The 27,459-nt window shown below is 39.3% G+C and overlaps 1 protein-coding gene and 1 long non-coding RNA gene across 2 annotated transcripts; one reads left to right on the forward strand and one right to left on the reverse strand.

The window, feature by feature from the left end:
• Positions 1 to 76: 76 nt before the first annotated feature.
• Positions 77 to 27,308, forward strand: LOC144644861 (uncharacterized). Its single transcript, XM_078504411.1, has 2 exons — positions 77 to 202; positions 25,171 to 27,308. The coding sequence occupies exons 1-2, from the start codon at positions 154 to 156 to the stop codon at positions 25,524 to 25,526; spliced, it is 405 nt and encodes a 134-aa protein (XP_078360537.1). The 5' UTR covers positions 77 to 153; the 3' UTR covers positions 25,527 to 27,308.
• Positions 10,342 to 13,931, reverse strand: LOC144644862 (uncharacterized). The gene is made up of 2 exons (XR_013569205.1): positions 13,668 to 13,931; positions 10,342 to 10,462 (listed from the first exon to the last, which is right to left on the reverse strand). It is a non-coding gene; the product is annotated as an uncharacterized LOC144644862 (long non-coding RNA).
• Positions 27,309 to 27,459: the final 151 nt, after the last annotated feature.

Raw genomic sequence — 27,459 nt, forward strand, 5'->3', positions numbered from 1 at the left:
GTCAATATTAAGTTCTTCTGTAATCCTTGCCCGGCGTCAATAATATAATATCATATGCGTATATCGTTATTGTTTCTGGCGCATTTTACCAGGAACTAAAATCTCTGTGTGTGCGCTGTCAAACTACCCTGGGTCAAGGTTGTAATAAGCACGATGAGGAATTTTTCAATCGCTTTCTCTTTATTTCTTTGCATCTCTACAGGTAGGTCAGAAAACAACCTAGATGTATTGTGACAAGAAAAGAGCCTATGTCAAAGTTCCGCGGGGACTTATGAAAGCCATATTACTGTACTCCGCCATCTTTGTTATAAAAAGCCCGACGTTTAGCGTTAGATCGTTTATATTAAGCGATGTGCGGCGTCCAGAGACATTCTTCGCTCCTACCAGTGTGAAAGAAAGAACGTTTGAGAATATAGTAAAAGAGTACTTCCCATACAAAGGCGATATATTTTTATCTTTAAATAATTGCTCGTTGCAATTGAGAATTTTATTGCATTATGACTTCAGGAATCCATTCCTTGAAGTTATCGAGAGAAAAATAATCACAAAACTGCAAAACTGAAGAATGCATGATCCGTTAATTTTAAGTTTAATAACAATTGCCAATAATGGTTAACAACTATTCACCGAAGTGGAGGTCGCTAGAGGCGGATATTTACCGAGACACACTTGTAAAATAGGAGTTTTGGCACAAACCGTGACAACTCGCTCGGCTCGCCCAGGCTCGCCTCGCTCCTTGTCACAATTTGTGTCCAAAACTCCTATTTTACAAGTGTGTGCGGAACGCAAGACGCCTTTCTTACCCCCCTCGCGAAACGAGTTGCAAAAAAAAGAAGTTTAATAAGTTTTTTACGCAAAAAAATAGAGAGCTCCACCTATGTGCCACAATTATTTTTCAATTGAACAAATATTTTTCTTTAGTATATGCAACAGATGGCTGCCGCAAGATATTCGTCAGAAGTTTTGCAAGCTATGATGGAGGAAAACCTCCGTGAATTTCAAAGAAACCCCCAAAGAAATTTAACTTTTTTACTGGCCCACACCGATTTTGACGATTGGCTCCGTGTATGGAAAATGAACATACCCGAAACTGACATAAACAACAAAGATCTTTACACTTTTGCAAGAAAAAACAAAAAAAAGTTTTATGAACTTTTAGTAAGCGAAATTGATGACTTAAAAAGCTTAAAAACAAGCTTTGGACTTGAAGTAAAATTTTCGATAAAAAGAAACGGAGTCACGCAACACATGGAGCACTATTTTAGAGAAAGAGAACCACACGTTTTTACAAAAAACACCAAAGACCAAATAAAAAAAGAGTTTGACAATTTTATTGAAAGAGCAAAGGGAGAAATTGAGGCTTGGTCAGAGAGAGGCTCGGGGTGGGCCATTGAAAGAATAACAAAGGCGTACATCAATGTTGCGCGTTATCAGCCATTGAGAGGTGGTACTTATTTGCCTTTGCCCCCCAAATTGGCAAACAAAAAAGCAATTATTAACGTGCAAAACAGGGATAACGAATGTTTGAAATGGGCTTTGAGAGCTGCATTATTTCCGCCAAGAGATGGGAAAAATCCGCAAAGAACAAGCAGATACCCAGTTGACGACGGAATAAACTACAATGGAATCGATTTTCCAACGCCACTAAAGCAGATTGACAGGCTTGAGGCGCAAAACAGAGGCCTTGCAATAAATGTGTTTGGATGGGAAGACGACTGTGTGATACCCCTCAGAAGAAGCGAAAAAGAAAATGGAATTTCCCGTATAAACCTTATGTTGATTGAGTCAGGATTAATACAGCACTACTGTTTTATAAAAAGGATAAACGCATTGCTTTACGATCAGACAAAATCACACAACAAAAAGCACTTTTGCATGATGTGCTTGACAAATTTTACAAGAGCAGACTTGCTTGAAAAGCACGAAAAATATTGCAATGGGGTTAAAGGCAGGCCAACAAGAATCGAAATGCCAGAAGAGGGAAAAACACCCTTTCTTTTAAAAACTACCAAAATCAAATGAAAGCGCCTTTTGTGATTTACCCCGACTTTGAGGCATTGTTAAGAAAGATGCACCGATGTGAACGAGAAACGCCCGAGGACCGCCAGAAGAGAAAAGAACAAGGAGAAGAACTAGAAGACTTGAAGAAAAAAAGCTACACAGAAAAGACAGAACAGCACGAAGCATGTGGATTTGCTTACACAGTTGTAAGGAGCGACGGCAAACACGAAAAACCTTACGTTTACAGGGGTGAAAACGCCGTTGAAGTGTTTTTGAACTGCCTTTTAAGTGAAGAGAAAAAAATAAGATTTGAATTGTCAAAGCAAAAACCCCTTGTGATGACTTCGGAAGACTGGGAAAAATTCAAAAATGCAACCGATTGCCACATTTGCGAAAAAACTCTGGTGAAACAAAACTTTTTGGACTCTTTGCCGGTATGGATTGAAAATAAAGAGGGGCTTAATTACTTTGGACAGCTACACAATAAATGTTATTACAGAAGGAAAGAAGTGGAGAAAAGCCTGGATACCGAGAACCACTATAAGCTAAAAAAGCTTGAAAAAGAAACACACAAATCAGCCGCGAAAAACCAAAAAAATTGCTTAGCGTGCCAAAAGCCGCTTATCCAGCCGAACTACAAGGATGTGGTAAAGGACCATTGCCACATAACAGGCAAGTTTCGAGGAGCCGCGCACAACGTGTGTAACTTAATAATGCGAATAAAACCAAAAACAGTCCAAATACCAGTTGTATTTCACAACCTAAGGGGCTATGATGCGCACCATTTAATGCAGGCAATGTCAAAGATTTCAAAAGAGGCACAGAAAGAGGTAAAATGTGTCGCAAACAACATGGAAAAATACATCACATTTTCACTGGGGGGTTTAAGGTTTATTGACAGCTTGAACTTTTTACCTGGGAAGCTTGAAAAACTTGTAGAAGCGACACCAAAGGAGTCATTAAATATAACAAAGGATAACTTAGAATTTGAAGAAAGCGAAGAATGTTTTGAACTTCTTTGCAAAAAGGAATCTATCCTTACGAATACATGGACTCATGGGGAAGATTTAAAGAAACAAGTTTGCCAGAAAAAGAAAAGTTTTACAGCAAACTTAACGACGAGCACATAACAGATAAAGAGTATGAACATGCGCAAAAAGTGTGGAAAACCTTTGGCTGCCAGACCCTGGGCGACTACCACGATTTGTACGTTAAGACAGACGTGACCCTGTTAGCCGACGTTTTTGAAAACTTCCGAAAAATTTGTCTTGAGAAGTACGGGTTGGATCCCGCGAATTATTACACGACGCCAGGCCTTTCTTGGGACGCACTCTTGAAAATGACAGGGGTGGAGCTTGAGTTACTCACAGACTACGAAATGCATCTTTTTGTCGAAAGGGGAATAAGAGGCGGAATTTCGATGGTAAGCAAGAGATATGCAAAGGCGAACAACCCTTATGTTGAGGGATTTGACCCGAGTCAGCCAAAAAAATACATAATGTATCTTGATGCAAATAACCTTTACGGGTGGGCAATGAGCAAGCCGCTTCCAAAAAGTGGTTTCAGATGGAAAAAGGTTATGCCAACAGAAAAAGAAATAACGACAAAAAAAGAGTTTGCAAAAGCTGGATGGATTTTAGAGGTGGACTTAGAATATCCGAAAGAGCTGCATGACGCCCACAACAGTTACCCATTAGCGCCAGAGAAAAAGAAAATAAGCAAAAAAATGTATTCACCTTTCCAAAAGAAAATAACAAAAAATCTTGATTTGAGCCCCCCAAACACTAAAAAACTTGTTTTAACTCTTGAAGACAAAAGCAATTATGTCGTCCATTATCGAAACTTGCAGTTTTATTTAAAAAAAAAACAAGTGCACAGGGTTTTAGAGTTTGAACAGGAATGTTGGATGGAGCCGTACATCCGGATGAACACAGAATTTAGAAAAAAAGCAAAAAACGACTTTGAAAAGAACTTTTACAAGCTAATGAACAACTCGGTTTTTGGAAAAACAATGGAAAACTTGAGAAACCGTGTAGACATAAGAATAGTGCGCAGCGACGAAACAAAGAAAATAAGAAAATTAGTTGCAAACCCATTGTATTCAAGGCATGTAATGTTTTCAAACGATCTAGTTGGAATAGACATGCGAAAAAGTAAGCTGTTTCTTAATAAACCGGTCTACACAGGCATGTCTATCCTTGACGTAAGCAAGCTATGCATGTATGACTTCTTTTACAACCATCTGAAAAAGGAGTACGGAGAGCGTTGCGAGCTTTTGTATACAGACACAGACAGCCTTTTGCTTGAGATAGAAACAGAAGACGTTTACGCGGACATGGCAAAAAACATTGACAAGTACGACACAAGGGACTACCCAAAAGAGCATTCACTTCATTCAAACGAAAACAAAAAGGTGTTGGGAAAAATGAAAGACGAATGCGCAGGAAAGCTAATTTCAGAGTGTGTTTGTTTGAGGCCAAAAATGTATTCAATAATGACAGAAGACAAAAAAAATATAAAAAAAGCAAAGGGGGTAAAAGAGTGTGTGACAAAGAATAAAATAGATCATGAAAACTTCAAAGATACACTTTTTCAAAACAAGGAAAGCTTTCACGAAATGCACATGCTAAGAAGCTATGCCCACGAGATGTATTCAATAGTGGTAAACAAAAAATCGCTGTCCCCCTTTGACTCAAAGCGATGGATATGTGAAGACGGAATACATACAAATGCTTACGGGTATAAGTTTTGCGAAACAGAACGTTTATAGCTTTTCTGAGCCCAAGGGGCTCAAGCACTAAGTGCTTGGTGGTAACTGTGTATTTGGAGGAATAACAAGCAATTCTTCACGCACGAAGCCGCGCTTTGGACCATCGTGCAAGTAATAAAGAACTGGCTGATTAGGTTTAGTAACAGACCTTTCAATGCTGTAGACTTTCAATGCTGTAGAATCGGATCTGTAGTCCTTTTTACGCCGCCTTCCAGCTCGCCAGGTTGGTAGAGAAAGCGCACATTAACGAGAGAGGGGAGTTTTTTTTCTTTCTTGCCAACAGGTCTTGTATATTTTGAGGACGGTTTTGACGAAACAGCCTTTTCTTTGATTGCAGCAGCAGGTTTCTTACCAGTAAGACTGGTTACTTCGTTGTTCAGAGCGGCAACAACTTCGGGTAGCCTTTTTACCCACGCTGTCGACCGCTGGCCAGATGGCAGGTTCATCTCGACACCGTACTGATAACCAAACAGGCGCCCTGCCAGTGTTTGATTAAAACGTTCAACAATAGCTTGATCTCTGTGAATGTTAACACGCCCGCGTCTAATATAGGTTTTGTGATTTTCCATTTCTTTAGTAACAGCTCCCATGAATTCGCGACCAGGGTCAACTTGAAGCATCTGTGGCCATTTTAGTGCACTTCGCCTGTAAATTGTCTGAAAACCTTTTGCAACCTCAGTTGAATCTTTGGAGGTCAAAGGCTCGGCCTCTTTGAATCGGCTGGCAACGTCAACAACAGTCAGCGCGTATTTGTAAACTTTTCGCCCTCGCGGCAGTTTGTCGTGTGGCAGAAAAAGAAGGTCCGCCTGGTGGACCGCGTTAGGAGAAGAAACATCGAATTTTGGGCGAGGAACGTATCGTGGTGCCGGAAGGTAGATCTGCCAAAGGGCCTGCTTAACGAGCCACTTTTTAGCAGCATCTTCGGAAACCTTGGCCGCCTCGGCTAATTTTTTTATCGCTGCAATTCCCTTCCAGTAGCCCTGGGGGCTATAGTAGACTTTCGAGATCTTTGCATCCATGTGCGTATACAAGAAAAAAATAAAAGTTTAAAGAAACCGAAAGGCAGCGTACCCAATTGCAAGCGCGCCAGCGCCAACGAACATAAGTTCACCTTGTTTCTGCTGCTCACTTGGCTGATAGAAATCAGAGAACTTGGGTTCTTTCGGAGGAATCATTTGTTTGTCAGGATGTGCCTGGTTGTAGAGTTTGAAAGCGTAGTCTGTGTTCGTAAAGTTTTGTTTCGCTTGCTGTTTGATCTCATTGTTGGTTTCGATCCAGTCGAGAAGCTTCGTGCGGTCGCGAGAGTACTTCGCGTAAGCTGCCTGGTAAGCCTCGAGAGCTTTGTCGTGTCTTTCTTTTTCTTTCAAAGCGGCGTCATCTCCGCCACCCAAAGCTCGAGCAAGATAGTTGCCGCCAATGAAAGCAGCAGCGTTCAAGATAGCTCCGCCAGCCATAATCGCTACGCTTGCCATTGTGTGTTTTTGTTCTTATATTATGATATTTTTTTTTTAATTGGTGGGGAGAATTTTCTGGTCCTCGAGATACTGTTTAAGTGCAACGCTGCCAGCCATGACGGCTGTGAACTTTACATAGTTCATAAAACTGCTGCTTGGGTCGGATGTGAAGTTTTCTTTTACAACTTTTTTGGCAGCCCAGCCGATTCCGGCGGCGAGACCTGTAATGGTGGCGGCATCCATGAGCGTTTTCACGAGCTTGTTGTCGGACATGGCGGTTCAGTATAAAATAATAAAAAAATATTCAATTGAAAAATTTTTTTGTTTATTCTTCACCGTTTTGCGAAGCAAAGTTTGCAACTTCTTCACCAGATTCAACTTCTTTTGTTTTTTTTATACCTCTTTTAATAATTGTATCCTCATCCTTATGCATCCGAATAGCGGTTTTAACGCAAGTTTTGGTAAATTCAAACCAAAGTAATGCAATACCACCCATAGCTGCATATATAATATAATAATGTAACTAATTTTAGTAATCTTGAAATCATTTTTAACTTATTGGAATTTTAAAAACATATCTGTGTCATTTTAACTATCGATATATCTATTTTATAATATTAGTATTTTTATATTTTATATCTATTTATATAATATTAGTATTTATATAATATTAGTATTTTTATATTTGTAAATTAATTTTAGTGTCCCCAATTAGCTCTTTAGCTAAATACCATTGACACTTAAATAAAGTTTATGTATGTATGTATGTATGTTTAACAAGGCTGTCAAGAATAAAACCAAGGGACATTGTCGGTATAATAAATGAAAAATAAATGTTTAAAAGAAATTTTTTAATCCATCGGACGGATTCCTCTTTTTGGTTGCGGGATTCTCGATGCCGCAGGTGCCTTTGGCACTCTCTCTCTTTCTGAGTTTTCAACACTTTGCGAAAATGTGCCTTCGTTTTTCTCTGTTGTAACTTGAGAGTCAGCAGGAGCATTTCTTATTTTATTGAAAAAGGCTCTGATGTCTTCGCGTTTGACATAAGTTGTAATAATTGTAACGCTCAAACCAAGCAAAGAGATCCATTGGGTTGTGCTTAAACCGCGGGAAGCAGCCTCGGGTGTCTCTTCGGGAGCAGTTACCTTTTGCTTCGCAGCGGCAGATTTCTTTTCTTTGTCTTTTGCAATGATTGCCTGGGCATCAATCGCGGCTTTTTTTTGTGCTTCACGAGCCTGTCTTGTTTTTTCAGCTGCAAGCTTGCCAGCAGCCACTCGCTTTGGATTTTTGGCAGGCTTTGTTGCTGGAGTTGTTGAAGTAACTTGTTTCTGTTCTTCTTGAGCGATCGGAGTTTGTTCGAGCTCGGCCATTTATAAAAAAAAAAAATAATATTTAAATAGAAAATTGCTCAGCAAGATTTTTTGCTAAGCAATTGCTAAGCATTGTTCAGTAATTACTTAGCATTTTTTTAGCATTGCTCAGAAAAATCTTCAGTAGTGTTTGTGTCCGCATCTTTGGAAGCGCCTTTGGTTTCGCACAGCGAAGTGTGCGACTTTGTAGCTTCGTTTAAATCAATGTGCTTTGTTGTGATAAGCACAGCATTGGCAAGGGCAAGAAAGCGGCCGCATTTCAAAGCCAGACCGCCTGCCACAGTGGACAGCTCTTTGCTGATGATGTAGTCGTTTTTGAGTTCCTTCTGATAATCATTTACGTCCTTGATATTTACGGCCATACCAACGACTTTGGTTACAAGAAAAATAAAGCTGTCAATCAAGCTGTCGGTTGTTTTGGATCCAACGTATGCCTCATATCTCTTTAAGTACTTTTCGACTTCTTTATCTGTCAAGCGCTTCACCTGCTCGTGTGTCAGTTGCACACCGATTGCTTCTTTGGCTTTTCCTGTTGAAACAAGGATTGCAAGCTGTTCACGCAAAGCAGCAATGTCAGGGCCTTGAATGGATGCCATAGCGCTTTCTGTACTTTCTGGTTCAGCTCCTAGCAGTTCCATTACGGAAGCTAATTCTTGTTCACTTGCAGCGCCCTTGACGCTCTCGGGAGGAGAAGTTGCGAACGGGTCAGCCATATATTACTCTAAAAAATATGTTCAATAAAAAAATTTTGTGCCGTAAGGGTGGCGATGAGAAATGACAAGATGCGAAAACTTATTTTTTTTTAGCTTTAAAAAGATTTCTTTGTAATCCTCATTGGCAAGTTCGCCAGCGTAATCCTCAAAGATTGCCTTCGTGGTCTTGGCAGAGGGGGTGTAAAAGAAAACAATTGCCGCAACATTTTCGCGGAATGAGGATGTTATGCTTGTCAATTTTTGAGTTAACACCCATACGCTCAAACCTGCGTGGCGAGCAGAGAAAGCAAGATTCACCAACTCCCCTGTTCTTCCTTTTACATCTTTCGAAGCAGCACAGTCGTCGAGGATGATAAGCGTGTTCGTTCCCTCAAAAAGAAATCTTGAAAGCCTTAACCAAGATTCAACCTCGCCCTTACCAAACACAACACTATTTGTAATATGTTTTTTAACTGTTTTTAAAAACTATTTTTTAACTATTTTTGAAAAACAGATTAAAAATAGTGTTTAAAGTATATTTTTTATGTAGTTTTTGACTGTTTAAACTGTATTTGTAATCTATTTAAAACAGTATTGAAACGTATTTTTCAAATGGTGTTTTTGAGCTGTTTGAAACAGTATTTTAAACATATTTTGAAACGTTTTCTAGATTCCAAAGAGGCAGGTTGGAATTTAAAATATATTTCATTCAAACAGGATTACAAATATATTTTAAATTCTCACACTATTTTTAAACTATTTTTAAAATGTTTTTTAACTCTTTTTAAAAACAATTTTTTAACTATTTTTGAAAAACAGATTAAAAATAGTGTTTAAAGTATATTTTTCATGTCGTTTTTGACTGTTTAAACTGTATTTGTAATCTATTTAAAACAGTATTGAAACATATTTTGAAATGGTGTTTTTAAGCTGTTTAAAACACTATTAAAATATATTTTAAAAACTTCTTCAAGATTCCACAGAAGCAGGTTGGAATTTAACAAATTACAAACAGGATTACAAATACATTTAAAATTTGGTGCTTAAAATAATAAGTGTTTGGGTCGAGTACATGAAAACAACAATTAAGTGTGGCTTCACTTTGAACCAAAACAAAGGAAAGAATGGGGATAAAGGTGGTATCTGTTGTAATTATTGAGAAACAACACTGTACAGGAGAGGTGCAGGGAAGGAGAGGGGAAGTTCAAGCGCGAAGCAGGAACATTTGAATGCTCGTGCTTCGTGCTCTCCCTCACTTGCGCTTTGCGCTCAAACTTCCCTTCTCCCTCCCCTTGGCCTTTGAACGCCGGCCACGCAGGCTATGTATGACCAAACATATATCTCTAGAGGTCAAGCCTGAGGCTTTCAATAGCAGTGACCAACAGCCAAAAATAAATTTCTAGCTGACACTCACTCTGCTTTCATACTCTCAAGTTCCCAAACTCTTTAAAAAGTGCATTCCACAAATTATGAATGAGCAACAACTGTAAGTTGTCCACTTTACTTTACAAACACTGAGTGTGAAATAATTTGTAAAAGATTTCAAACACTTAATTATGAAGACTCTCAAAAAAAACTTACATGTGCATACAGCGGATTCAAGTTGAGCGTTTAACGGCCACAGTTGTCATGTTCGTTGTCATGGTTGAATTGTTTGCCGTGCGAGGCAAAATGACAGACGTTGGTAGGCGGGAATGCAAACATTCTGTCTGGGAAAACAACAACATACTTTTTCCCAGACAGAACGTCGTCATTCCCATCTAGCAACGTCTGTCATTTTGCCTCGCAACGGAATCAATTCAACGGTGACAACGAACACCACAACTGTGGCCGTTAAACACTCTTGAAACTTGAATCCGCTGTGAATACATGTACATGTAATACTATACATGTATGTATACAGCTGCACATGTATATGTAAAGGACCTCAGCCTCCATCATTTTCTATACCATTGAAATAATGAAAATTTAATTGCACAATGAAATGGAATCTTTTTTGCAATAGTACTGCAACTTACTGTCACAGTGTTAAAATGAACATGACATGCTTCACATGGCTGCTAAGGGTTCTTTTAATACTTGTTTAATTGTTATTTCTAACTTATTCTTAGCTCAACAAGTGTACATGTATCTGCAGGGTTTTCCTTTTGGCCAGCTTGTTCTGTTGGTATTTTTCTGCAAAGATAATAAAAAAATAGACTTAAAAAATTAATTAATTTACATAATAAAATTATGCACTCACAAAAACATTATGCAACCCTAAGAAATGATCTTCATGATTACATTTAAAAAAAATACAAATCCCATTCCTTTTGTGTAAATGTGATCACTTATTCGGATACACTTAAGCTTTATAATGTAAGTTCATCATTAGAGGAACATGTAAACTCTGATGATAATGCGTCAGTCAATTGAAACCCTGGTCTCCTGACCCCCAGGACTTAGCTGGGATTTAACATGTCCAAAGCACAGGGTTCGAAATAATGGCTGGTCAACGACAATGTCCGGACTGATTGGGGAGTTGACCAGTCAACCTTTCGTCTTGCCAGTCATATAGTATGTTGACCAGTCACATTTGATCATATTAAAAATGAAATAAATTAAAAAGTCCATGCTGTAGCTTTGTACTGCATAACTTTGATCTGAAATTGTGGGTGAAATGTGTAATGTGTAATGATGATGGTACGGGTTTGTCTTACAAACAGTGGAACTATGGAACTCTTGGTAATGTCATGCATCAAGTTTTAGACTCTAGGTTATAATAAAGGGTACAATGAGTTTATGCAACATAATGCACCTTTGACTATGCAGTTTTTCACCCACTTAATGAATGTAAGCTTTCAGTACAGTCCAAATGGCCTTGGGCCTTCTGTCTAAGAATTAAAATAAAAATGCTGCTTTCACTTAATTCATAGCCTGCGTCGCAGCCGGATGTGTGACAAAACCTTGGTATAGTCCATCTGCGAAACACAGCCAAAAAGCTTGTTCTGATATTCTGCAGGTTTGCAAGGATCTGTGTATTCATTTCTGATTGGCTAGTTTCAGATTACTATCATTACTTTCTAACAAGCTTTTGTTTTGTGGTCATGCTGACAGACTTTCTTTGTTTATACTGTGCAAACAGAATGTTGGCGCGAAGATTTCCAAAGATAGCAGAGTACCTTGCGTAACAGACAATCTCTCTCCAGGCGCACACAGCAAGCGAAGGAAACTGCTAGCGAAGGAGTACACCTTGACTGCTAGGAAGTCATAGGAAGACTTCAGTCAAAGCTGTAAAAGAAGCGAATTGAAATTAATCACCTTCGAAATAAACAAGCTCGCTGCAGGAATTTTTTGGAGGTCACAATGCATGTTTGAATTGCCAACAGCCATGGCAAATCTTTAATTTTCCACTTTCTCCAATTGATAATTACAAAATTGTCTTTTAATACTGTTTATAAAAAAAGCTGTCCATCTCAGACTCTTGATTTAGGCGATTACGTCGAACTGTTTTCATCCCGTGTTTCGAAATAAATTTCATTTTAGCTTAGTAAGTCTTGCATGACCAGTTTTAAGTTTGATTTCGTCCAGTGACAAAGCGCGTTCGAAAGTAATATGAAACTAGCCAATCAGAAGTGAATACACAGATCCTTGCAAACCTGCGAGATATCGGAACAAGCTTTTCGGCTGCCTTTAATTTCGCAGACGGACTAGACCAGGGTTTAGTTCGTCTGCAACGCAGGCTATTAATTCAGAGCAGCTACCAGTTCGAGCAGATTTAAATGTGCAAGTGACTGACTTTCTTCATTCATCTATAATATGTACATTGTACAGAGCTGCCATTTTGAAATCAAACTGTTGATTGGGCTAGACTTGGCAAAAGAATGCTAGGACTACAGTCCTCGCTGATCAATAATGAAGACCATAAATGAAATGGGACTGAAAAAAGGTTTTGTGTGACAGAACAATATTATCCATGGTTATCTTAGGGTACATGTATAGTCACTGTACATATACATGTACATGGGACTGGACCCAGGCTTGTGCTTACATGTACATGTAAATGGAACCTTTCTGAAACCAGTCTGGTACGGAAACTACAATCCTAGCTTAGAATTGTTGACACATATTAAAAATTAACAAGAACTGGTATTCACCGAAGTGGAGGTGAATAGTAATCCACCATGTTCACTGACACTGAGGTGAATAACTGTTTTAGTATGTACATGTACCACACAAGTTGAATAACAAGCGGACCAAAACATCACTTTTGGTAAACAAAGCGACGCTTGAAGGCAGTTTGTTTCTCCTTGACTGCTTAGAGTTGAATAGTACTTTGCTAATCACCTCCGAGTTAACCAATCAGCACTGTGTAAAGCACTATTCACCTGTGTGTTACAGTATATACTAAAATGTACATGTAATGGCAGTTATTATCGCATGGCAAATTTAACACTTGTTTTTATTAAATCTCATCACACTCTCAAGGCTGCAAATAAGTTTTTTCACTTGAAAGGACATATCTCCTACTAAGACACCATCGTGGTCGCCAAAAAAAAAAATGTGGTTGGACATTACCAATTTGTTGCCGTAAAATGAATTTGTGATCAAAAAATTGTCCGTACATTATGTCCGACTACAATTGCCATTTCATCGGACACGAGCAAATTTGGTAAGCCAATGTCTGGTGACTGACTGCTATTGCAGCCCTGTACTCTGCTCTAAATACCCCCATCTCCCATCTCGCAATCCAATATTGTATGATTGTAGCAAAGAGCTCATGAAAACAAACTACCACATTGATAGGGGAAGGGGTTGGAAAAGTGGGGCGAAATTAAACCATATTACAATAAAATAGGTCCTAATAGTTAGGTCACTCACATATGTGTAATATGTACAATGTAAAAAACTAAACTGATTGCATCTTCATAAAAAATAAAAAAAATATAAAAAAAAAATGAAAAAAAAAAAATAAAAATTGAGTGAAATCAAGGCATTAATTTATAAAATCCAAGCAACGAAATATTTTAGTGAGCCTGATTCCTTCACTTTGTTTTTGCATACGAAAGAAATCGGATTTAGTCTATAAATTATTTCGCAGGCTGAAGTGAACTGAACTTGTAAAGCTTACTGAACGTTCTGTTCAGTTGAAATTACAGTGCAGTGACATGAATAATGTACTACAGTATAGAATCCCGATTACTCCAGCCCTTGGTTTCTCGAAACTTCCTCCAATAACTGACTTTTCCCTTGTGAAGTATTTCTCCGTAATTTTACTCCAGATTTCTCAAAGCAGTTTCCCCCGGACTGGAGGTTCAAGATACACACAACTTTTGCTTCGTGTACATGTGCTTATGTGATAGATCTTTTAAGTGCTTTTTAAAAATCAATTCAAGCTTACCTTTAACGGTGTCATCAATCCATACGGCTGGAAAATGCATCTTTCCGAAGGTGAATCGTCGATTAAGAAACTATTTCAGTTGAGATTTCAACCAACTATGATGGAACATACGTGTACAACTCTGAGCTCGTTTATATAACGACTAAAGGCAAAATTTAAAATGGCGGTGTGGTTCGAGAAGGCCCGGAACGGATCACGTGGTCTGTAAAATTAATGATTAAACACACACGTGACAATAGCGCGCCCAATTTGCAAAAAGTGCTGTACGCTGGTGGGAGAAATTCTTGGATCACAAGCACAAGATTCCTTTTGTGAACAAAATCTGGGATTCCATGGCTAAGTAGAAGGCGCCTTTTGTGTATAAAGGTCTCAGGTATGAGATTAATTAACATTTAATTCACAGATCCCGTTAATCACGGCTGTCCGTCTGCCGGGAGCTTGCAACTCGTCCCCCTGGAACTCCTGTGTTTTGTTTTCAGTGGGTTTCAATCGATATCCAGACCGGCAAAACTTGCTAATTGTTATTTTTCGATTTGCCTATAAAATATCTAGAAGCTTATATGATACCTACGAGGCTCTTAAACGTGTATAAGTCGGTCTATTTTCCTCAGATCTTCAGTGTGCGCGAAATGAAGTGAGATAAAACGGAGGCGGGACTGGGGATAGGGAGTAAGGCAACCTCTCAAAATAGTGCAAAAATAGTGTATTTAAAATATGTTTCTATGTTGATCCTGCTTTTAGTATTTCAAAACCACATTGTAAATATTCTAGTCAGCTGAACAAAAATTTACGTATGTTTAATTCAGATTTTTGTAAAACGTGATCATGAGTTGATATTTCAAATAGATTTTAAGGTGGCTCAACTGGATTTTTTAGGGGTAACACCGCTCAAGTTTGAGAATTAACTACGTCGCCATTAACAACGCTATCGAAAAACGATAACCACAGTTGTATTAGATAAAGATGAAATTTTTTTATGACCAGTGTTATATTGACATCGGAGTTGCCATAGCGACGAAATGACGTCATTACGTTTTTTACTTTCGCTCCTATTCTCCGGCACCAGGAGATTTTTTCGGAAATCGCTCAAAGGAGCTTGTACCACACATAGCTGCCTCGATGTTGGCAAAGTTTAAACAAATTCTATGAGAGCGTTTTCGAAATATTTGGGGATGAAGTTTTGGGGGCTATAAATACAGTCAAAAACATACTGACGAGAAAATGGGGTAATATCTTAAGAAAACGACGCGCCTGTGGATTGCAGTTTCATCTTATAGTAGTTCAATTCCATTTAAAATCGTGTGTAAAACAGTGGTGGAGATTGCTTTGGTCGATTGCGAGAAAAAAGAATTTGATGAGCGTGCGTTTCGATGCTCTTGTTGCCATTTTTGTTTATAATTTGGTCTATGCCTACAAAAGTGATAATAGATTAAAAACCGCTCGATGAATTTTTTTTAAACTTTGACAAACTCGAGGTTTGTTATCAATTGATATAACTTGCAAGTTTCAAGCTCATTGAAAACATTTAAGGTAATAAAATTGGGCCTCCAATGTACTGATTTGTTCTCGCAGATTTTGTGTTTACAAGCGAGTGTCCTCATTATTCACAGGCATTGTTTTCAAGTTTCATATCTACGTGCACGACTCCAGCAAAAAAAGCATTTGCATTAAACAGGACGCTCGATTGCTTTCCGAAAATTTTTCCGAAGCATGCTAATCTGCCTTGGGATGAGAATAGCAATGACAACATCTGCAGAATTATAGCTTTCGTTGTCTGGACAAAGATGTCCCTACAGCTTAATAGCCCGACAAATGCTGTTATATTTTATTTTTAAGCAATAGAAGCATGTTTCGGAAATTTGTTCGGAAAGCAGTCGAGTGACCTAGTTAATGCAAATGAATTTTTTGCTAAAGTCGTGCACGTGGAAATGAAACTTCAAAACAATACCCGTGAATAATGAGGACACTAGCTTGTAAACACAAAATCTGGGAGAAAAAATCAGTACATTGGAGGCCCCATTTTATGGCCTTAAATGTATTCAATGAGCTTGAAACTTGCAAACTATATCACTTGATAACAAACCTCGAGTTTGTCAAAGTTTAAAAAAAATTCATCGAGCGGTTTTTAATTTATTATCACTTTTGTAGGCATAGACCAAATTATAAACAAAAATGGCAACAAGAGCATCGGAACGCACGCTCATCAAATTCTTTTTTCTCGCAATCGACCAAAGCAATCTCCACCACTGTTTTACACACGATTTTAAATGGAATCGAACTACTATAAGATGAAACTGCAATCCACAGGCGCGTCGTTTTCTTAAGATATTACCCCATTTTCTCGTCAGTATGTTTTTCACTGTATTTACAGCCCCCAAAACTTCATCCCCAAATATTTCGAAAACGCTCTCATAGAATTTGTTTAAACTTTACCAACATCGAGGCAGCTATGTGTGGTACAAGCTCCTTTGAGCGATTTCCGAAAAAAATCTCCTGGTGCCGGGGAATAGGAGCAAAAGTAAAAAACGTAATGACGTCATTTCGTCGCTATGGCAACTCCAATGTCAATATAACACTGGTCATAAAAAAATTTCATCTTTATCTAATACAACTGTGGTTATCGTTTTTCGATAGCGTTGTTAATGGCGACCTAGTTAATTCTCAAACTTGAGCGGTGTTACCCCTAAAAAATCCAGTTGAGCCACCTTAAATATTATGTTTAAAACCTGTTTTATACTGTTAACTTGTAAACCACACTTTAAATATCCTATTTTAAACCTATTTTATACTGTTAACTTGCCAACTACATTTAAAATATCCTATTTTAATCTGTTTTTGTACTGTTAGTTTACAAACTACATTTTAAGTCAACAACCATAGCGGATACAACATTCAAAACATTGTCAAAGTAGCATTTTTAAACTATTTAAACTAACTGTTTGTGGTAATTGTTTTGAAACAGATTTAAAATGCACTATTTAAACTCTGTTTTAAAACAAAAATACCTTGAAAATAGATAGAATTTTTTTCAGTATCATAAAATACGTTTCAACTATATCTAAAATATAATTCAAATCGGAAGCAAAATTTAAACTTTTTTACAAAATAGCATAAAAATAGCTCTAAATGCTTAAAAATAGTGTTCAAATCATCAAAATACTTTCAAATCAGCTTCAAAACAGTTTCAAAACACAGTTGGTTTGGTAAGGGCGTGCTGCTCGCAAATTAAAACAAAAAATCGAAGATCTTCCTCAGCAAAGCGATAATAAGTCTTGTTGTGCGCGAACGTCGGGCATATGAGCACGATGTAGTCAAACTTGCCTCGGAAAGGGCCACAAAGCTGATTGACCACGTATCTTGTTTTTCCTGAGTTCGTTGGTCCCACAATGAGGGCGTTGAAGGGTATATTGGCAGGATCCATCTTCGTTCGTATATTATAAAAGCACAGATTCTAACTGCCTGCCAAGTATATTCATTTGGGCGTCGCTGATTACGTAAATGTGGCAGTTCAAATTACCTGAGCCGCTTGCTTTCCTCTCTAGCTCAAGCTGGACACCGTCCTTTGTGTTCACAAGGCGCGTGCCGCTTCCGTGCATCGAGTGGTCAGCCATGGAACGCAGATCAATAAGAAGGCCAAACTTGTCTTCTGTGTAAAACTTTTGCAGAGTCATGTGCTGCGTTTTATTTTTTTCTTTCATGTAGAATCTTTTAACTTCTCCCCAAATGTCCATTCCTTCGATGCCGTTGTTGTACAGCATGTTTGGCGAGCCGTTGACAGTGATGCTTACTTTTGTAAGGTCCGGGTTAATGTACTTTTCCGAGCTCCTTGCACCTTTGTTATATTGCTCAATAAATAGGAGCAAGATACCTTTCATGGACCTCCTCTGCGGGTTGACCCTTAGATTCAGACGTGTGTCGGAGCCTTTTGCAAAAGTCGTCACTTTATCACGCTGGATGTGGTCGTAAGCGAACTCTTTGCCGCCCGAATAAGCGCTGAACGCTTCATCTGCAATTTCCTCGCTTCTTATCATCTCGTACTCCAGCTGGATGTTTGTCAACTTGTATTTTAGTTTTGTTCTGACCACATGTTCGGCTACCGCGAGCTTCAGTTCGAACACAAGATCGTTGTATAGTGCCTGAGGATAAAATGCCCCATGGTCAGTTAAAATCTGGTGATCCAGTCGGATGCGGTATTTATTTCCATATATCTCATTCAGCTTTTTTTCTGCGTCCACACCTGAAGTTTTCTTATCGCCAGCATTTGAGCGAATTTTGTTGAGGTCCTCGCTCTGAATGCCCTCTGGCACCCTGTCGTCGCGCTCCTCCTGCGAAAGGAAAAAGTCCTCAAATATTTTGTAGATGTCATAGCCAACCGTGTCCTGCACGACGGTGCCTTCGTACTTTACAACAAACTTGTCGACCAGAGCTCGGCTGACGTTGTCAACCAGAAAGTTGTTGGCATGGCCTCCGCTCAAGTCGATGTTGAAGCGCAGCGCCAGCGAGCCAGGCACAATGACCTCGTTTTCGTTCAGCTTGGGCACTGAAACATACAACGTTTCCTCTGGATTGGCTTCTGTGCGGTCAAAAGTGATTCGTTTTACCGCGCGCTCGGCTTTCAGTGCGCCGAGTATTTTCTCTGTGCGTCCCGGTCGAAGGTTTTCTTGAACAGCAGCCATCTCTCGATTGGTTTTATTGTTAAATTGAAAAGTTTAATTTGAAAATATATATATATATAAATTAAGCGATGGCAACAGGTGGTGGTGATTTTGGATTCGAGGACCCTGATTTGGACCAAGATCTTGACCACAACAGTGATAACGATGATGAAGAGGGACAAGAGGTCGACACAACCCGACCATTTCAGCCCGGGGAGGCATCCACACCCTACCATGGGGGTGAACAACATGAAATGCAAACGATGCAGCACGAACAGAGCGGGCTGCCAGACACATCCTACGACGAAACACCTTTGCTTGAAAGAACCCCTTCGATAAGTGATCTTCAAAAAGAAAGTTTTTTGCGGCAAAAACTTAAAAAAGCTGTAGACACGATAAAAGGCAAATTTCCCAAAGCAAATTTTGAAAAAATTAGAATTAGAAGAGGCACTGGGAAAAATGAGGGGAAAATTGTTGCTATAGGAACTAAAAAAGGCGAGTACAAGATTCTAAAAGATAATGAGTCAGGCTTCATGAAAAACTTTTTAGACAGCTTTAAAGATGAACTTGGGCCGTCAGCTGAAGATCTTATTGCTCAAGACAATGAGAGCATAAGAGATAAACGCCAAAGATTAAGAGAAGCTGAAAAACAACTTCAAGAGGCCCAAAAAATTGCATCAGAAAGAGAAAAAGCTCCTCAAGAAGTACAAGATCTCAGAATAAGAATCGAGCGAACTCAAGCCAAGATTGATCAACTTGGGTCAAATGTTGAAAATGAATCACAATTGCGTGAGCAACGGCAACTTTTGAAAAACTATAAAACTGATTTTGAAAACACAAAAAAAGAAGTTGCTGCTCTTGAAAAACAAGCAAAGCAGAAGGCAAAAGAACAAACACGAGCCGACCAACTAAGGGCAAGCCTCGCTGCCAAAGAGAGCGAAAGAAACACTTTGCAAGAAAGGCTCAACGACACAAGAGCGTTGGATGATCTTAAAGAGCAAGAAGATGAGCTCAAGCGCCAAAACGAGGAAGACAAAAAAATTATTGAGGATGAGAATGCCTCCCCCACTGACAAACAAGCCGCGGAAGAAAGAGTTGCGGAAAGAACCGAGGAACTTGGACGCTTGCAAACGCAGATTGCCGAAAGAGAAAGAGCGCTTCCACTTCGTGAGAGGATCAAAGAGATCTTCAAAAAACATGGCGTGACATTAACAGCAATACTTCTGGCTGCTGGTGTCACGATTGGTCCTGTTATTGGAGCCATTACAAACGCGTTGAAGGCAACCGGCAAAGCGTTGGGGAAAGGCCTAAGTGATATTGGCTCAAAGGTAGCATCAGCTCTGCCTGGTCTCATTGGCTCGATTGCGAAATTTCTTTTCAAAACCGCTGGTCAAGTAATTGGATTTCTTGCAGAGCACACCTGGCTGCTTATCCTTGCTGTGGTTGCTTTTCTTGTTGAAAAATACATCAAAAAGAGACGTTAGCGCATAAGGGTGTAGAGCAAAGCTGCAGCTCCAACCGCACCAACAGCGACAGTTGCTTTGTTTATTTCGTGTGAATCATTGGCTACGGCCTTCGTAGCTTTAGCGCTTTGCGCGTTGCTAGCTGGTGTTTCAGCAGCGCTTGCGGCGGGTGCCTGATTTTTTTTTGCTGTGGCGCTCTTGTGTATAGGATTTGAAGGGTGGCTGTTTGGTGGGTTGATTTTTGATTTTCCTCCGGCCATCAGTTTAAGAGCTGCTTTTTTTGTAGCTTTATTAACCTCATCATTCACTCCTAATTTCATCCCAACAACAGCCTGCTTAAGCTGGTTATTGTAGCCAACAACGCTTTCTGTGTTTATCACCATACGAGTGGGCATCAGCCAGGCACCTGGGCAGACTGCAAGGTTAAGCCGAACCTTAGCCTGGTCGATGGCGAGTTGGTATCTTTGGACCGACTTTGCCAGATCAGGTTGCCTTATAGCGTCTTCAACCAACACGAGGAACTCACTTTGCGCTTCCTTTGCACGGCCGCCTGTTCCAAGTATGCTTCTTCGAACGTTGACCTGCGAACCGAGAATACAGTAGACAAAAGCCTCTATCGACTGGTTTACTCTCGACAAACCTGCCTGAGTAAGCCCTTCAGTGCCGTTAGGACAAAACCAGTCTGCCTGTGCATATGCAGCGTCGTCTGGCTCGATGTATTGAATCAAGTTACCTTTGCTTGCAGTTCCACCTTCATCCGAAAATTTATCGTAATCGGGGTATTTTGCTCCGGTTTTTTGTATACCATGCCCTGATATCCAGATATAAACGTTACCAAGTCCGTGGTTTGCGCCTGTTGTGAAACGGAAATCGCTTGACGGGTCGACACCGAACTCAGCGCATATTCTTTTGTAAGAAGCCACGTCGTACTTGTTGTCAAACTGGCTAAACGTTGGGTCGCCAGGCAAGGCGCTTACGCTCTGAATCCCCCCCATCTGAAACAATATTCGCCTTATCGTGAAATAAACGTGAAAAAGGTAAAAATTTCGCACAATCGGTGGCAAGCTAAGAGATGAGTGTTCTTCATCGAAAATTTCTCGGCTTACCCCACTGCCTGTTGTCGCACACCAAACAGCAAAGTTAAGTTGCTGAGGCCAGTAGCCCATATTTTGGCTAGCAAGCCACCTTTTTGACTCTTTTCCTGATGTATGCTTCAGTTTTGTTTTTTGAAAAATCTCTCTTAATTTCGTTGTGAAATATTGGTCTGGTGTGACGTAGATGTTTATTTGGCTGTTAAATATTTTTTTCAAACTCGGTGCGGCTTCGTGAAATCCAACCGCGGGAATTGGCAAAGATGAGCCTTTTGCGCCGCTTGGTGACAGCTGTTGTGGAAAACCGCCTGAAATTTGATTCACCCCCAGTGCTTTTTTCATCTCTGGACTCCAATATTTGCTGTCAGAGCCAAAAACATTTATCAAATGGCCTTGCCCTGCCTTGTAATAAATGTCTGCCGTTGCTGTGTGGTTGTACGCGAACTCAACCTGTGCAACAAATTTTGTTTGGTCAGCGTTTGGATATTTTGCAAGAAAAGGTTTCCATGCACTGTCTTTTGCCGCTTCAGAAATTTTAGTTGCTTCTGGGGTTTTCATCCACTTCATAAAATCTCTTTCTTTGGAATCAAGAAAAGTTAATTGAGAAATGTCATCAGCTCTCGGAATAGGCGGAGCCATTTTATATTAAAGATTTATTTTTCAAAAGATAATTATAAAGATGGTTGTGCTCACTGTCACCACAACAGAAAATCCTCATACTGTGAATTTCGATTATCCTATTCCAAAACCGAGCCACATCCGGCTCCTGTCATCTCATATACCTACTTGGTTCAATCTAAAAGAAGATGGAACAATCCTTGTAAAAGATGAAAAAGATACAAAAGAAAATACGGTAACTGTTCCCTTTGCAGCTGATTATTACACACTCGAAATGTTGGTGAGCTTATTTAAAAAGAAATTGGCTGAACATGATATTGAAACGACCACAGATGTTAGTACACCGCTTGTAATTAAAAATGAAAAGAATAAAAAAATAATTCTCAATAAAAGTATGTCTAATTTACTACTTGGGAACGATAATGTGGGACATTTGGGAACTATAACTTATATAAAAAGATTAAATTCTCCCACAACTTATTTCATTCATTGCGATTTAGTTGACAGAGAACAGAATCTCTTTAATGGTAAACCATCTTCTGTTTTAGCTTGTTTCGACATCCGTGAAAAGTCTTACGAAAACATAAATTACAAAAGTGAACAGCCCAATGTCTTGCGTGACGTTATGGCTGATGCACAAGTGACATCTCTGACTCTTTCGATTAGAGATGAGAATGGGAATCCATTCGATTTTAACGGCTCAAATCTTACATATGAGTTGGAATTGAATTAAATTAAATACAAAAATAACTTTTATGTATACGAGACCATGTCATCTGCTAATGTTCTCCCGAGTGCCCCTGCTTATGGTGATCGCGAAGAAAACAGCGTAAAACAAACACTGTATCCCGCTTTGCCAAATCAACCAGAAAACTTTAGGTTAACAAAAATCAATCAAATTTGTTCAGAATTTGACAAAGAAGTTGCAAAATACCGAGCTGTTTTGAAAAAGTATAAAAAGGTGAAGTCTTTTTTTCATTATTCCCCAATTTCAATGGGTGGTTTGTCCAGTGTTCTCTCTGCTTCCAGCCTTGGAACAGCGGTAACAGTCGTTGGTTTGCCGGTAAGCGTTCCTCTCGCAGCATGTGCTGCAATTACAGGCGTTTTGTCAGCCGCTTTCACTGGAGCGAGCAAAAAACTTGAACCAAAAATTATGAAAAATAATGAAATTACTTCTCTTGCTGTTGCCAAACGGGAAACTGTCAATAGACTTGTTTCTGCCGCTCTCATTGACAATAAAGTTGATGACAAAGAGTTTCAAATTATTTTGGATGAATATTCTCGTTACATGGCCCTCAAAGAGACTGTTCGCATGCACCTTACAAAAAATTTAAGCCAAAAAAAGTCATCCCCACAGCCTGACATTGAGAAACTGAGACAGGAAATTCGACAAGAAGAATTAGATAGGTTAAAAAAAAGAATATCAGCAGAGTCGAAATCAGATTTGAGAAAATAAACACTGGATTTAATCTGAGTGTTCAGAAAAATAAAATTAACGCATGACACAAATCGTGACATTGTGTTACACACAGCGTGACATTGTGTGACACAGAGCGTGACAGTCACGCGTGACGTTGCGTGACAGGTCAAACGAAAGGGCAAAACCCTGGTCGGGGGGTGCTCGTTGGCTGTTTCTTGCCTAGCCCCGGCTAGGACTTTTTCCCCGCCGCTGACAAGGCGGCTGTCCCGCATTTTTACCTCTGCCGAGGTTTGAAATCCCGAGGAATTTCTGAGCACCCCCACGTTATCAGTAGGGCCGAGGCGGGTTCACCCAGGGGTATCTCCCACTGAAAGGAGTCCCCCTATACCCCGTAATTCACCATCCGCACAAGCCATTATAACAGGATTCAAGTGGTTGGCCATCCACTACCTCCCTTGACTTCACCAGAATTTGTGAACTAACAAAAAGTTACGGCCGCGTTTACTTATATATAGTTCACTTTGTCACGTTTTTCACTTGTGGTACCCTTTCACCTATTTTGAGCAAGTACGCATGCGCTTTTGGGCATCAGGATGATGTCATCATTAATTAGACACTTGGTAAAGTTTGGTAAATAGGCTAAAATGTTGGTGCTTTTCCAAGCGATTTGCTTTATTTTAACCGAACTTTCTACTCCCGTTTGGCGAAATGAGGTCAGACAGATAACATATCAAGTCGTGGAAGCAATGCTTGAAGCAGAAAAAAAATAAACAGGCCCGATTGAGTCCGATGTTTCGGGAAAGTTCTTTCGATCGATCGTTAAACTTCTGTGATCAAATCCTGTTATTTCTCGATTTCTTCTCTTCGCTTCACTTCGCCAGCTTCTGTGGGGGCACAAAAAATTACAGCGCGTTAACTGAGCGTATTTTTTTTGTAATATCTGTTTTGTTTCGTTTTTTATCGGCCCAAACACTAAATCCTGATTAGGCCGCCATGTTTCTTTCTGCTCGTCCAAGGGCCTGAGAACTAGAAATATGGTTTCCAGACTCTCTCTGAAAATGTCACGCAACTCACCCTTTTTTTACCATTTCCACGCCTGCTTTCCTGATTTTTTTGTTAGTTTTAGCCAAGATTTACTTAGCGATTTCAGTTTTTTTTGCCTCAAGTTTTCTGGGATATTTTCAAAATCATATACATAGTCGTATACTTCTCCTAATCTTAAAAAAGCTTCATTATATTTTGTTAAAGTAAGGTAATCTAACGATTTTTTTGGTAAAACTGAAGTTACGGGAATAAATTCCTCGTTTTTTTCCTTAATGGGTAAGTCTTCACTTTTACCAAAAAGTTCTGGTTTTTTTACTTTCATAAGTTTTTTAAAAGTGAAGTCTTTTTCCAACATTTCTTTAAAAATTTCTTTGCTAATCTCATCAGTTTTCAATTTTGAGATTTCTTTAATAAAGGCGTGAAAAATTTTTGTTGAGTCAAAGGTCCTATACCGCTCTAAAATTGGGTCATAAAATTTTTCGGTTTGGGTGTAAAACTTTCTCGTTCTCGGTCCTTTTGGTTGAACAATTTCTCTCGTTGGCTCCATTTACTTAGTAGTGCTATATGTTCAATTGAAAAATATTTCTGGCACAGCAATTAAAGGTTGGTTGTAATTTAATACAATGGCGCCATACAACGATTGGTACACTGTCGGGTCCGGCGAATCTGCTTCAGGAAGTTAGGAATGTAAAAGCCACTCACATTTTCCTCCTTTTTTTTACCATTTCCACGCCTGCTTTCCCGATTTTTTTGTTAGTTTTAACCATGCTTTGCATAACGATTGCAGCTTTCTTTTTCTTAAGTTTTCTGGGATTAAACGTCTTTTTTTTGCAACTCGTTTCGCGAGGGGGGTAAGAAAGGCGTCTTGCGTTCCGCGCACACATGTACAATAGGAGTTTTGGACACAAATTGTGACAAGGAGCGAGGCGAGCCTGGGCGAGCCGAGCGAGTTGTCACGGTTTGTGCCAAAACTCCTATTTTACAAGTGTGTACCGAGAGTGAGACAATGTGACCTGAAAGGATGATTTTGAGTTTATTCCTGTCAAAGATTACAATTTTCTAGTGCGCGTTGCTCGGAGGTGAATAGCAAAGGATATTCGGAATTTGAGTAGCCAATCAGCGCGCACCAAAAACGTCATCCACTGTTTTAGCATATGCTAATCAATAATATTCCGTAAAGTCTAAGCAAAAACTCTTCTCTTTTCTTTATAGCATCAGCTCTCAAGTGTTACCGATGTGAAAGTCACAAAAGTTGGGCCGAATGTGATGATAACGAAATCAACATTATAACCTGTTCTGCTGGACAAAGTCGGTGTGCCAAGGTGTTGAAACATGATAAGACCTCCAAATTATACGCCAGGGGTTGTTTATCTGCAAAGGAATGCCATGATGGACCGAAAAACTTCGAAATATGTCGAAAAGCTGAAGAGCGGGGTTTGAAAGTCACATGTCAGATGTCATGTTGTTCTGGCGATCTTTGCAATGGAGTTGACAAAGTGTCAGTGGTCAGTGTTTTCATGGTGGTGACATGTGCCGTAGTAGCCATGGTGGGTCAGAAATATTTGTAATCTTGACGTGTATTGTACCTGAGTAAGAGATATGTAACGCTCTGGCGGCAGCAGAAACTGATAAACCAAACCTACACTAGTGTCGCTGCTTACGTAGAACAATCAGGTCCGCCTTTACAGTGTTTTGCGATCCATAGCTTCTAAACTTTTATATCGGTGTGATGAAAGAAGATAAAGAAGAAGATATACTCTAGTGGTAACCACAGGTTAGAAAGTGCGGGCCTCGATGCAGTTAAGAGAAGGTACTGGGAGGGAAGTGTTTTTTGTACGGTGCCTTTAGCAATGATTACGGGAGTGGGAAGTTGTGTGAATTCTGGCTTTGTACCATGAAAACGAATTAAAATGAAAAATAATCAGAAAAAAAAAGGAGTCTTTTCTTTTATAAAAGTAATGATCGCATGACAATAATTACGAATGCTGAGGGGTCAGTCGATTTTAATGTTTGCAAGTTATTATACGTCAAAAGCAAACCTCGTTTCCGTTGACAACAGTGGGTGTCCTCCAAATACCGTAATACCGTATTTACGAATAAGTGATGCCCTCAAATGAGCGCCGTATTTCGGACAAAAAGTTAGTAAGCGCCGCTCCCGAATAAGCGCTGCAGTCCCAATACGACGCTTATTCAAGAAAATCCGTTTTAACTAAAAACGGCACTGCAAAGCAACTCTAAAACAAAACTTGGATATTTCTTTCTATCAAAAGCGATGTTTTGCAGTTCAAAGTGATTGTTTTACCGCTAGCCCATTTGTTTTTCTATCCAACATTTTTACAATACGTAGTTCTGTAAATGTTGTGAAGGCCGTGAACTGACAGCTAATTCCACTTCTCTCTTTAGCAAAAGGTGTCGGAATTGTGACAATCAAAAGGCGCTATTTCAATTAATGTAAAGGATTAGATTCTTTGTGGCGTCGAAATTTTTAATAAGCGCAGCCCTCAAATAAGCGACGCACTTGAGGCGCGAGAAATTTTAAAATAAGCTTATTCGAGTAAATACGGTATCTAGATTTAGACTAAAAGCAGGGCTCCCCATTTTTCTTTCTACTGGACTTATTCCATTCTGTTTAATAAGCTGCCAAAGTATTAATTGCACGGTGGCCCGGCCATCGCTCGCGTTTATCTTACGCACAACAAAATAAGTTCATGGCTTAATTCAAAAGAAAACCAACTCACCGCTAAAAAGACTCACTACAAAAGAAAACAACTCATGGCAACAGAAATTAATAATAATAATAATACCAAAAAAATTAACTCGTGGCAAAAGAAAATAAACTTACGAGTTTAATTGCAAAGTTGGCTTTAACTAAAAAAGGCTTGTAAATGTGAAGCGGCTGAATTGTGGATGAAGGCGAAAAGCTTAAAAGCAGCATAGAATTCGCGGAAAAATCGCGCTTGCCAATTCGTAAACGTTTATTACCTTACATTCGGGCCTTGTGCCTTACTTCATGCAGCGAACATGGTCAATTCTGAGCTTAGCTTCCTTTCAACACAGCCACTTCTTGATGATAACAGTCGCGGAGCCGTGTTCAAGTAAAACTTCAATAAACTGCTTCATTTTACTGGCACAAGGTATAATTATAATTTCGGATCTTCCCGTAAACCTTTTTCTTTTCTCACAGTTTTATGGAATATAGACCACTTAATTAAAGGAGATTTTGCGAAGAATATTTCGTAAGGAGATTCTGTCAACTTGGTTTTTCCTCGCGGGTAGTGGATGGGTGGGCGGGCGGCGGGTGATCGCTGACATCAGAAACAAAATTTTCCAGCCCGATAGGTGTAACCACAGGTGACCCAAGCACTATATGAGTTTATAGTTATATTATTATAAAGCTGAAAATTCAATAAAAGTTGACAAAAATAAATAAACTGAAAATAAAGTTTTATTTGTTGTCATAATGTTGCTCATAAAATAATTTTAAAAAGGCTAAAAATAGAT

This window comes from Oculina patagonica, chromosome 2 (genome assembly GCF_052425735.1).
Source record: "Oculina patagonica isolate OP01 chromosome 2, crgOcupat, whole genome shotgun sequence".
NCBI lineage: Eukaryota > Metazoa > Cnidaria > Anthozoa > Scleractinia > Oculinidae > Oculina > Oculina patagonica.